General features: G+C 56.1%; 2 protein-coding genes across 2 annotated transcripts; both read right to left on the reverse strand.

The window, feature by feature from the left end:
* Window positions 1–10,657: 10,657 nt before the first annotated feature.
* On the reverse strand, window positions 10,658–11,026 carry LOC121854845 (protein diaphanous homolog 1-like). The gene has a single exon (XM_042349640.1). It carries the CDS (start codon window positions 11,024–11,026, stop codon window positions 10,658–10,660), a length of 369 nt encoding a protein of 122 aa, XP_042205574.1.
* Window positions 11,027–11,716: 690 nt separating this feature from the next.
* LOC121854846 (multiple organellar RNA editing factor 8, chloroplastic/mitochondrial-like) lies at window positions 11,717–12,025 on the reverse strand. The gene has a single exon (XM_042349641.1). The coding sequence runs from the start codon at window positions 12,023–12,025 to the stop codon at window positions 11,717–11,719; it is 309 nt and encodes a 102-aa protein (XP_042205575.1).
* Between the last annotated feature and the right edge of the window lie 88 nt (window positions 12,026–12,113).

The following is a 12,113-nucleotide window of genomic DNA, read 5'->3' on the forward strand; positions in this document are numbered from 1 at the left end:
AGAGGAGGGAAAAGGGAGGAAGGAAAGAGGAGTGAGGAGGAAGGGAGGAAACAGAGGGAGGGAGACTTTTAGCCACTGCACACTTCTTAAGAATCACCTGACACTCAACACGATTTTTTCTCTTGTTAAAGGAAGTAAAGAAACGAAGGAAGGAGATGAGGAGGAAGAAGGAAGAAGGAAAGGAAGTCCATATATTATATTAAACCCTTAAGCTGAGAGTTCTTTGACCTAATTAAGCAAAACTCATGGAACCTACGGAACACCTGGAGACATAATAAGACTACCTGGTATAATATAAAGTATATCAAAACAACACCTATAAGTATTAGGTAACATACAAGAAAAGTAGGATCAGCACTGGTTCTAATCGTTTATAAAAGAAATATAAAAACTAGGATTTAACTGCATGATGTCTAAATATAACGACCATTATACTCAATACCACACTGGTACACACTGGTTAAGTATATACAAGCAGATTAACGGTCCCAGATGCTATATTACCACTCAATAAAGCATCAAACTTAAGCAGTGTAGAACAGATCAAAAGTGTAAGTGTGTGTGTGTGTGTGTGTGTGTGTGAGCCAGCAGGTGGTGTAATGCGTCTAGTGTTGCAGAATATAAGTATAAAAGTGAGGAACAGCCAGCCTTCTTTCAGCTACCGCTGTTAGCTCTAGTAGGAATAGGAAAAAACTTTAAAAAGCTTCCTGCCAGCATACAGCCTGTCACCACAAGACTTACTGTGCCTCCCCGCAGCAACGCACAAACCTGTGCCTCAGGGGTCAGTCACAGACCAACAGGAGGCCCTGAGCAGCAGGGCCCAGAGGACCGCAAGCCCACTTGTATATAGACATCCTGCGCCACTGCCCTACAGCCTCTGCAGAAACCTTGTTGGTAAAGCACAAGGTTACGAGTAAACCCCAAACTAGTGGAATCAAGGCCCACATCAGGCATACATTTTACAGACAACAATAAGACTCAATCAAACAGGAAGAAAAACCACCATGGGAACCCAACCCACACCGATGCACAAGGTAATGCCTGATTGATAGAAGGCCAAGGCAAGCCACAACAACCGAGCTATCTGCAACCATTACAAATCCTCTCTCCACTCAAACACTTGCACAACCGGATCAGAAAAGGGAGAACCAAGATGTGTGAAACAGCTCGCGCCCTCTCCCTCTACCCACATAAACCAACCTATCAGAGCAAACAACAGCTTCCTACATATACAAGTTCTATCACATCATCAAACCATGTCCCACCAAAAGTCCTATGGTGCAGAGACGAGGCAACGGAGAAGCAGAGATGACTGCAGCTCAAAGCTACAACAGTAAAGCACATTGGCAAGGTAGACAAGATATCGTTTATGCACTGGGACATAGACCAGCAATCCGTCCTGTCTGTGCGACTGAGCAGCCTCTACCAGAAGCCACTCTGCCTACCCTACAAGGAGAGAGGGAAGAAAGGTGCTTAAAATATAGCCTACCTTAAGAACCAAAGCAAAAACAAACCAACAACCTTTGCTGTTGCAAGGACTTCTGGATACTGGCACATATGATTGCTTAGAAGACAAGAGAACAAATGCCAGTATTTTGCTGACACCAAATGTAATGAGCATCGGCGCTCATTATTCATGAACAACTTGCGCTGACTGGCCATAGTATCTGCATGCGACATTAGACTGCCGTAGCTACCTTACATCACTAAAGAATAGTAAACGTAACGCTAAGAGCAACCAAATAAGTATATCTTAAGACAAACCTGAAAAGTGCCAAATGGAACCTCACCCGGGAGACGATTACTCCACACCGTCACGCTTGGAGATGACCACACGATAAAATAATACTTTCGAGCTGGCCTCGACACATACCAGCAGACAAGCGCCAACGCCGAAAGACGCCGCCACCGCCCCTCCCGCACTAGATGTAGCCTCTGCAACATCTGTGACGACTCCTGAAGGTCCTGTATTAAGGTCTGAGTCACATCAAAACTCAACATGAAGGCACATCCTTAATACCTGCCGCATCACGGTATCAAGTAGCTGGATGTCTGTTATCCTCGATTCCGAGTGACAGCAAGTGTGTGTGTGTGTGTGTGTGCTTTTATGTTCACTCTTGTTACACCAATTTGTCAAAGTAAAGCCACAGGTAACACTCTCAAGGCATCACGAGGCCACACTGTGGTGGCTTCATGTTTTAACATAAAGACATATAAGATATAATCTATATTGCACACAAAGATGCATACCATACACACAAGAGGTATAGCATACACAAGAATAGTATACACACAAGATGCATACACACAAGAGGTATAGCATACACACAAGAGGCATAGCATAAACACAAGAGTGTAACATAAAATATAAGAGGCACAAATATAGGCATGAAAATATACAGAAGAGAATAAAACAGAGATCTTAACTACTACAAATGTATATAAAATTCATAAGATAAATTAAGAGGAAAACAAATAAATATAAAGGTAAAAGAAAGACTACAAGATGGGGGGATGGTGGGGGAGGGAGGTGGTGTTTGAGAGGAGGATGGTGGGGGGATCAGGGGAAGGAGGTGGTGTTGGAGTGGAGAGGAGGGATGGCGGGGGATGGTGGGGAGGGGAGGTGGTTGGAGGAGAGGAGGATGGTGGGGGATGGTAGGGGTAGGGAGGTGGTGTTGAGGAGAGGAGGATGGTGGGGGTAGGAGGTGTGTTTTAAGGAGAGGGGAGGATGGGTGGGGGATGAAGGGAGGTAAGAAGTGAGAGAGATGGTGGGGGATGGTAGGGGAGGTGGTGCTTGAGTGAGAGGGAAGATGGTGGGGGATGGTGGGGTAGGAGGTGGTGTTTGAGGAGAGGAGGATGGGGATGGTGGGGGGTAGGAGGTGGTGCTTGAGTGAGAGGGAAGATGGTGGGGTAGGAGGTGGGTTTGATGGAGAGGAGGATGGTGGGGGGATGGTGGGGGGTAGGGAGGAGGCTGGAGGAGAGGAGGATGTGGGGGGATGGTAGGAGGGAGGAGTGTGAGGAGAGGAGGATGGTGGGGCAGGGGAGGTGCAGGGAGGAGAGGAGGATGGCAGAGGGAGGTGGTGTGAGGGAGAGGAGGATGGTGGGATGGTAGGGTAGGGAGGTGGTGTTTGATGAGGAGGAGGATGGTGAGGGAGGTGGTGTGTTGAGGAGGAGGATGGTGGGGAGGGGGAGGGAGGTGGATGCGGAGTGAGAGGGAGGATGGTGGGATGGTAGGGGTAGGAGGTGGTGCGAGTGAGAGGAGATGGTGGGGGTAGGAGGTGGTGAGGGAGGGAGGAGGATGGTGGGGGGATGGGGGAGGAGGTGTTTGAGGAGAGGAAGATGGGTGGGGGATGGTAGGGGTAGGGAGGTGGTGTTTGAGGAGAGGATGGAGGGGATGGTGGGGGGGGAGGAGGTGGTGCTTGATGGGAGGAGGGGAGGGATGGTGGGGGAGGAGGCGGTGTGAGTGAGAGGAAGATGGTGGGGGGATGGTGGGATGGAGGTGGTAGAGGAGTGAGGGATGGTGGGATGGTGAGAGTGGAGGGAGTGCCTGGAGAGGAGGATGGTGATGGTGGGGAGTGTGGTGGGGGATGAGAGGAGGATGGTGATGGTGGGGAGGAGGTGGAGTTTGAGGAGAGGGAAGATGGTGGGGGTAGGAGGTGGTGTTGGAGTGAGGGGAGGGATGGTGGGAGGGTGGGGGCAGGGAGGGAGTGCTGGATGAGAGGGAAGATGGTAGGGGGGATGGAGAGAGGTGGGTGTTTGAGGAGAGGGAAGATGGTGGGGGACAGGAGGTAGGATGGTGGGGATGGAGGGAGAGGAGGATGGTGGGGGTAGGGAGGTGGTGTTGGAGGGAGAGGGGGGATGGTGGGGGGATGGTGGGGGAGGGAGGTGTGTGAGCAAGAGGATGGTGGGGGATGGAGAGGAGAGGGGAGGTGGTGTTGAGGGAGAGGGGAGGATGGTGGGGGATAGGGAGTGTGGGGAGGATGCAGACAGAGAGGGACAAGAGGACAGGAGGAGGATGGTAGATGCGAGAGTGTGAGGGATGCAGAGTGTGGGGGTGGGACAGAGGGAAGGGAGTGAGGGATGGTGGGGGAAGAGTGAGGATGGTGGGGACAGGGGATGGAGGGGATGGTAGGGGAGGTGGAGGGAGGTAGGGAGCAAGAGGGATGGTGGGGATGAGAGGAGGATGCAGGGGGGATGGTAGAGAGGAGGATGGGAGGTGAGGGGAGCATGAGGATTAGAGGGGAGCAGAGGGATGGTGGGGGACGAGAGAGGAGTGTGAGTATGCAGGTGATCAGGGAGTGGAGGATGGTGGGGATGGTGAGGTGAGGGATGGTAGGGAGCAGAGTGATGGGGGGGATGGTAGGGGAGGGGAGGGATGGTGGGGATGCAGGGGAGGAGACAGAGGGAGTGGGGGAGCATGAGGGATGGTAGGGGAGGTGGGGAGGGATGGTGGGGGGATGGTAGGGGAGGTGGAGGGATGGTGGGGGATGGGGAGGAGGGATGGAGAGGGGAGGGAGGGGATGGAGAGAGGGGAGCAGGAGGGATGGTGGGGGGATGGGTAGAGTGTGAGGATGCAGGGGATGGTAGGGAGTGTGAGCGATGGTAGGGGAGTGGGGAGCATGAGGATGCAGGGAGTGTGAGGGATGGTGGGGATGGTAGGGAGTGTGTAGGATGGTGAGGGATGGTAGAGTGTGAGGGATGGTGGGGATGGTAGGAGGTGAGGGATAGTGGGAAGGAGTGTGAGGGATAGTGGGGATGTAGGGAGGAGGGATGGTAGGAGTGAGAGGATGGGGATGGTAGGAGTGTGAGGATGGGAGTGTGAGGATGGTAAGGAGGTGAAGGATGGCAATGGAGGTGTGGGGACAGGGAGGATGATAGGGAGGTGAGAGGATGGTGGGGGATGGGGAGTGTGGGGATAGTGGGAGATGGCAGGGAGGTGGGGAGGGGATGGTGGGGGGATGGTAGGGAGTGTGAAGGATGGTGGGAGATGCAGGGAGTGGATAGGGGGATGCAGGGGAGGGGATAGTGGGGATGGTAGGGGAGGTGGGAGGGAGATGGGGGGTGTGGGGATAGTGAGGGACAGGGGAGTGTGAGGATGGTGGGGGATTATAGGAGGTAGAGGGATAGTGGGGGATGGTAGGGGAGTGTGAGGGAGCAGGAGGATGCAGAGAGGGAGGATGGTACGGAGGGATGGTGGAGGGAGATAGGAGCGAGGATGGTGGGGAATGGTAGGGAGTGTGTGGGATAGTGGGGGATAGAGGAGGGATGGTGAGATGGTAGGAGGGGGATAGTGGGGACAGAGTGGGGAGGAGGTATGCAGGGGATGGGAGATGCAGAGGGGAGTGTGTGGGGAAGGGGGGATGGTAGGGGAGTGTGGGGATAGGGGTGGGGATGGTGAGGGGAGGTGTGGGAGAGTGGAGGATGGTAGAAGTGTGGGAGGGAGGGGATGGTAGGGAGTGTGAAGGGATGAGGGGAGTGAGAGGGATGGGGGGAGATGGGAGAGGTGTGAGGGGATGGTGGAGGATGGTAGGGGAGGGGGATGGTAGAGGGATGATAGGGAGGTGAGGGATGGTAGGGAGGAGGGGATGTGGGACAGGGAGGGGTGGGAGGGGATGGTGGGGGACAAGGAGTGTGAGGGACAGGGGATGCAGGGAGGAGGGATGGGGGAGGTAGGGTGGTGGGGATAGTGGGGACAGGGGAGGTGGGGACAGTGGGGGATGGTAGAGTGTGGGGAGGTGGAGGGAGAGGGGAGGTGGAGGATGGTGGGGGATGGTAGGAGTGGAGGAGATGGGGAGGTAGAGATGGAGGGATGGTGGAGGATGGTAGGGAGTGTGTAGGATGGAGGGGAGATAGGAGGTGAGGGCAGAGGTGAGGGATGCAGGGGGATGGGGAGGGAGGGATGGTGGGGAGGGGAGGTGAGGATGGTGGGGGATAGGGGAGGTGGGAGGGATGGTGGGGGATGGTAGGGGAGGGGGATAGTGGGGATGGTAGGGAGTGTGGAGGATGGAGAGAGGTGGAGGGATGGTGGGGATGGAGGAGGGTGGTGGGGAGTGTGAGGGATGGTAGGGAGGTGACTGATGGTAGGGGAGGGGAGGGATGGTGGGGGATGGTAGGGGAGGTGAGGGATGGTAGGGAGAGGGATGGTGGGGGATGGTAGGGAGTGTGACGGATGGTAGGGTGTGTGTGGGAGGAATGGTGTTGATGCAGGGAGTGTGTGGGATGGTTGGGAGTGTGTGGGGTGGTTGGGATGGTAGGGAGTGTGTGGGATGGTAGGGAGGCGTGGGGTGGTAGGGGTGTTAGGAGTGTGGGGTGGTTGGATGGTAGGGAGGTTGGTGAGGGAGTGTGTGGGTAGGGAGTGTGTGAGATGGTAGGATGGTAGGGAGTGTGTGGGGTGGTTGGATGGTAGGGGAGTGTGTTGGATGGTAGGGGAGTGTGTGGGGGTAGAGTGTGAGGGGATGGGAGGATGGTAGGGGAGGTGTGTGGGATGTAGGGCGTGTGGGGATGGGCAGGATGGTAGGGAGTGTGTGGGGGGTTGGATGGTAGGGAGTAATGGATGCAGGGCGGGGTAGGGAGTGTGGGATGGGACAGGGAGTGTGTGGGGTGGCTGGATGGTAGGGGAGGTGTGGGATGGTAGGGGAGGCGGGGATGGTAGGGCGTGTGTGGGTGTAGGGCGTGTGTGTGGGATGGTAGGATGGGGAGTGTGTGTGGGGTGAAGGAGTGTGTGGGATGGTAGGGCGTGTGTGGGATGGTAGGATGGTAGGGAGTGTGTGGGGTGAAAGGAGGTGGATGGTAAGGAGCGGTGGATGGTGTAGTATGGTATAGTTCTGCCCTTAAATGAGGTTTCATGGTATGAATGACATTACCTCATCCTAAAGGTCACCGATGACGTCAACAACCACCGCCAGAAAAGGTAATTTTCTTTCTTTTAACAAAATTAATCTGTCATGGGCAGATCCAAATGGTGGCCATGTTGAAGGCGAAATAAAGGTCAATCCACATTTCCCAATCAAGCCATAGAATCGACGATTGAAACAAGATTGATTGTACGGAGGAAAAAACACCGGAGAAGAAAGATTCCCATCGCTTGGCTGTGGAAGGAAAGACGGAGGTATCACTTGGGACTATCCTCGACCGCTCAGACTCCAGGTGTGTTTGTGGGAGAAGGAGCATCCAGTCCTGAGTTACTGGATCAGGCCTTAGTAGCACACACCCAGGCACAAGATCTCGAGAACAACGACCAAAACAGTATCTTAAACGAGAGAGTAGAAGATAGGAGGGGAAGTATGGGGTGGAAGGAAGGGAGGCTGTCAGCTCCATCTATATAGGTAGGGAGAAGAGGAACCTCCTCAGAGACGTGAGCAGGACTCGACAAGGTAGGGATGAATGAATATTTAAATTTGTTTGAAAATTGGATGATTTATTTAAAATATATTATATAATATACGGTAGTACATATATAGTTCTTCCCTTTTATCAGCTTTAGTCCCCTCACAACCTTAATCCGGCCCTAGAAATTGGGTTGCAAAGGAAAGATTTTGCTTAACGAGAAGAGAGTGTGATGCCAGAGATTTTAAGAAAGTGTGAGTTAAGGAGGGTTTCAAAGATTTTAGAAATGGTCTAAACTAAGGCATATCCTCCAAGATGAGAGAAAAAGTAGTGTGGGTTTTTTAGTACAGACGGACAAGAACAGAGGCCAATTCGGAGGCGCATTTCCGGGGAGAGAGATGCTGTTTGTGCCTTAAACCTTGTCTACCCTCGAGGGGTGGGGGGTGGGGGGGCAAAGTACACGGTAGATCTTGTGCGAGGAGGAACTATCGGATGGCATTGATTCAGCAGAAAGCGATGACGGGTGACCAGGAGAGTTAGGGAAAGAAAAGAACACAAGGAGAGGGATCTTCAGTTCACTACAGAGGGACCAGGATGAGGCAGGGGAGGTTAGGGCGAGGTGAGGGAAGATTAGGGCGAGAAGTGAGGTTAGGGCGAGGTAGGGGAGGTTAAGGGAGTAGGGGAGGTTAGGGAAGAGGTAGGGAGTGGGGATGTTAGGAAGAGTAGGGGAGGTAGGGGATGTTAGGGAAGAGGTAGGGGAGGTTAGGGCGAGGTAGGGGAGAGTTAGGGCGAGGTAGGGGAGGTGAGGGCAAGGTAGGGGAGGTTAGGGCGAGGTAGGGAGGTTAAGCAGGTAGAGAGGAGGTGAGGGACCCTGGGGCACCACCGACCCTGGGAGAACCCCTGGCTGCGCTGCTGCAGCTGGGAGGGTCCCAGGAGGCTACAACACCACTAACAAGGCCCTTGAGGGCGCTGCTACCCCTGGCAAGGCCACTGGGGTCGCCACCGCCCTTGGGAAGGCCTTTTGCGGCACCTCTGCTCTTGGGAGGGCCCTTGGGGGCACCGCCACACCTGGGAGTACCGCCGACCCTATGATGGCCCCTATGGGCGCCTGCGCATCTGGGAGGGCCCCTGGGGGTGCCGACGCCCCTAGGAGGACCCCTGGGGAGCCGCCGCCCCTGGGAGGGCTACTGGAAGGGCTCATGGGACAGTCGCCTCCTTTGGGAGAGCAGCTGCCCAATTATTCCACAATCGAGTGGTGGAGCATATATTCGTATTCAGCTCAGAAGTATCTATAACGTGATTTTCAACAAAATCAAATTTTGGGCCAAAACTTTCGAAAATGTAAGCCGGCAGGTGCGGCAGAGCCACCAGGGTCCCTCCTACGGACAGCTGCGCCTTCAGGGACTTTCCCAGAGACAGCAGCGCCCCGAAGGAGTGTCGTATGGCGGTGACCCCAGGGGCGACCCCCTTCCCCAAGGACACTACCAAGGGTCACCAGGGGCCCTTTGGCATGTTTATTCGTTGTACTCATATATATTACATACTTCCAGCAGTCCCTTACTGAACTATGATTGGTTGGACTATTCTTTTAATCCACCAAATTACAGCCAATAGGAGAGGCGAGCAGTCAGTCAGCACAACACCACAACTTATGTTTTCCTGTTGGATATTAGTCTCCGTTACCTTCTCCAGAATGCGAGGATACTGGGAATGTGATGGGCGGTGTATTTATTTAACGTTGCATCTCCCAGAGCTCTAAATAGCGCAAAAACTACTGCACCCACGAGCCCTACAGGTATGGTGCAACTAGGGTCTCGTCTAGGGTGGCGATGCCCCTAGGGGTTCTCCCAGAGGCATTGGGGCCCAAGGGACACCTTTAAGGAAAGCTGCGCTCCCGAGGACCTTCTCAGGGCCCCTCCATAGGGCGGCAGCGCCCCCAGGGATTGTCCCAGAGGTGGTGGCTCCCCAGGGACCAACGAGGGGTGGTGGCGCGTACAGGAACCCTCTCAGGGGCGGCGACGCCCCCAAGGACACTCCCAGTGAGAGCGGCACCCTCAGGGACTTTCCCTGGGACCCTTGCAGTGGCGGCAGCGGCCCCAGCGGCTCTATTAGGGGTAAGCGCCTTTAGAGGTCCTCCCAGTGGTGGTGGCGCCCCCAGGAACCCTCCCCGGGGCGGTGGCAACCTTAGCGCCCTCTCAGGGGTGAATGCTCCCCTCAGTGTCCCCTAGGGGTGGTGGCGTCTCCGTGTACCCTTTCCGGTACGGCAGGGCCCCCAAGGATGCTCCAAGAGGCCCTTTCAAGGGCGGTGGCGCCACCAGGGACCCTCCCAGGGGTGGTGGTATTCCTAGGGACCCTTCCAGGGGCTGCGGGGCCTCAAGGGTCTCTGATAGGGGCGGCGGCACCCCAGGAACTCCCCCACAGAAGGCTGCGTTCCCAGAGACCCTGCCAAGGGCGGCGGAGCCTCCAGGAGCTGTCCCAGTTAAGGCGGCGCCCCCAGGGCCCTCCCAGGTATAGCGGCGCCCCGAAGGACTCTCGCAGGGGCGGAGACGCCCCCAGTGACCATCCCAGGGGCGACCCCATCCTTCCCCCCGCCAGGAACCCTTCCATTTATACCCAGGGGCTCTATGGCAAGCATGTTCATTGTGTCATATATATTACATACTTCCAGCAGTCCCTTACTGAACTATGATTGGTGGACTATTCTCTTAATCCACCAAATTACAGCCAATAGGAGAGGAGAGCAGTCAGTCAGCACAACACCACAACTTATGTTTTCCTGTTGGATATTAGACTCCGTTACCTTCTCCAGAATGCTAGGATACTGGGAATGTGATGGGCGGTGTATTTATTTAACGTTGCATCTCCCAGAGCTCTAAATAGCGCCAAAACTACTGCACCCACGAGCGAAACAGATATGGTGCTACAAGGGTCTCGTCTAGGGTGGCGATGCCCCTAGGGATTCTCCCAGAGGCATTGGGGCCCAAGGGACACCTTCAAGGAAAGCGGCACTCCGGAGGACCTTGTCAGGGACTCTTCATAGGGCGGCGGCGCCCCCAGGGACTGTCCCAGAGGTGGTGACGCCCGAGGGACCAACGAGGGGTGGTGGCGCGTACAGGAACCCTCTCTGGGGCGGCGACGCCCCCAGGGACACTCCCAGTGAGAGCGGCACCCTCTGGGACTTTCCCTGGGACCCTTGCAGTAGCGGCGGCAGCCCCCGCGTTTTTATCAAGGGTGGCGGCGCCCCCAGGGGTCCTCCCAGTGGTGGTGGCGCCCCCAGGAACCCTCCCAGGGGCTAGTGGCGATCTCAGCACTCTCAGGGGTAAATGCGCCTCTAAGGGTCCCCCAGGGGTGGTGGCATCTCCGTTCCCCTTTCCGGTGGGGCGGGGCCCCCAAGGACCCTCCAAGGGGCCTTCTCAAGGGCGGTGGCGCCCCCAGGGACCCTCACTAGGGGTGGTGGTATTCCCAGGGACCGTACTAGGGGCGGCGGCGCTAGCAGGGACCCATCTAGGGGCGGCGGCGATTCCTGGAACTCTGCCAGAGAATGCGGCGCCCTCATGGACCCTCCCAGGAACAGCGGCGCCCCGAAGGACTCTCGCAGGGGCGGAGACGCCCCCAGTGACCATCCCAGGGGCGACCCATCCTTCCCCCCGCCAGGAACCCTACCATTTATACCCAGGGGCTCTATGGCAAGCATGTTCATTGTGTCATAAATATTACATACTTCCAGCAGTCCCTTACTGAACTATGATTGGTGGACTATTCTCTTAATCCACCAAATTACAGCCAATAGGAGAGGAGAGCAGTCAGTCAGCACAACACCACAACTTATGTTTTCCTGTTGGATATTAGTCTCCGTTACCTTCTCCAGAATGCGAGGATACTGGGAATGTGATGGGCGGTGTATTTATTTAACATTGCATCTCCCAGAGCTCTAAATAGCGCCAAAACTACTGCACCCACGAGCCCTACAGGTATGGTGCTACTAGGGTCTCGTCTAGGGTGGCGATGCCCCTAGGGGTTCTCCGAGAGGCATTGGGGCCCAAGGGACACCTTCAAGGAAAGCGACACTCCGGAGGACCTTGTCAGAGACTCTTCATAGTGCAGCGGCGCCCCCAGGGACTGTCCCAGAGGTGGTGGCGCCCGAGGGACCAACGAGGGGTGGTGGCGGGTACAGGAACCCTCTCAGGGGCGGCGACGCCCCCAGGGACACTCCTAGTGAGAGCGGCACCCCCTGGGACTTTCCCTGGGACCCTTGCAGTAGCGGCGGCGGCCCCCGCGGCTTTATCAAGGGTGGCGGCGCCCCCAGGGGTCCTTCCAGTGGTGGTGGCGCCCCCAGGAACCCTCCCAGGGGCTGGTGTCGATCTCAGCACTCTCAGGGGAAAATGCGCTTCTAAGGGTCCCCCAGGGGTGGTGGCGTCTCCGTTCCCCTTTCCGGTGTGGCGGGGCCCCCAAGGACCCTCCAAGGGGCCTTCTCAAGGGCGGTGGCGCCCCCAGGGACCCTCACTAGGGGTGGTGGTATTCCCAGGGACCGTCCTAGGGGCGGCGGCGCTAGCAGGGACCCATCTAGGGGCGGCGGCGATCCCTGGAACTCTGCCAGAGAATGCGGCGCCCTCAGGGACCCTCCCAGGAACAGCGGCGCCCCGAAGGACTCCCGCAGGGGCGGAGACGCCCCCAGTGACCTTCCCAGGGGCGACCCCATCCTTCCCCCCGCAAGGAACCCTACCTAGGATCCCCAGGGGCTCTATGGCATGCTTGTTAGTTGTGTCATAAATATTACATACTTCCAG

The sequence above is a fragment of the Homarus americanus genome, unplaced genomic scaffold, assembly GCF_018991925.1.
Source record: "Homarus americanus isolate GMGI-L3 unplaced genomic scaffold, GMGI_Hamer_2.0 scaffold5516, whole genome shotgun sequence".
Lineage (NCBI taxonomy): Eukaryota > Metazoa > Arthropoda > Malacostraca > Decapoda > Nephropidae > Homarus > Homarus americanus.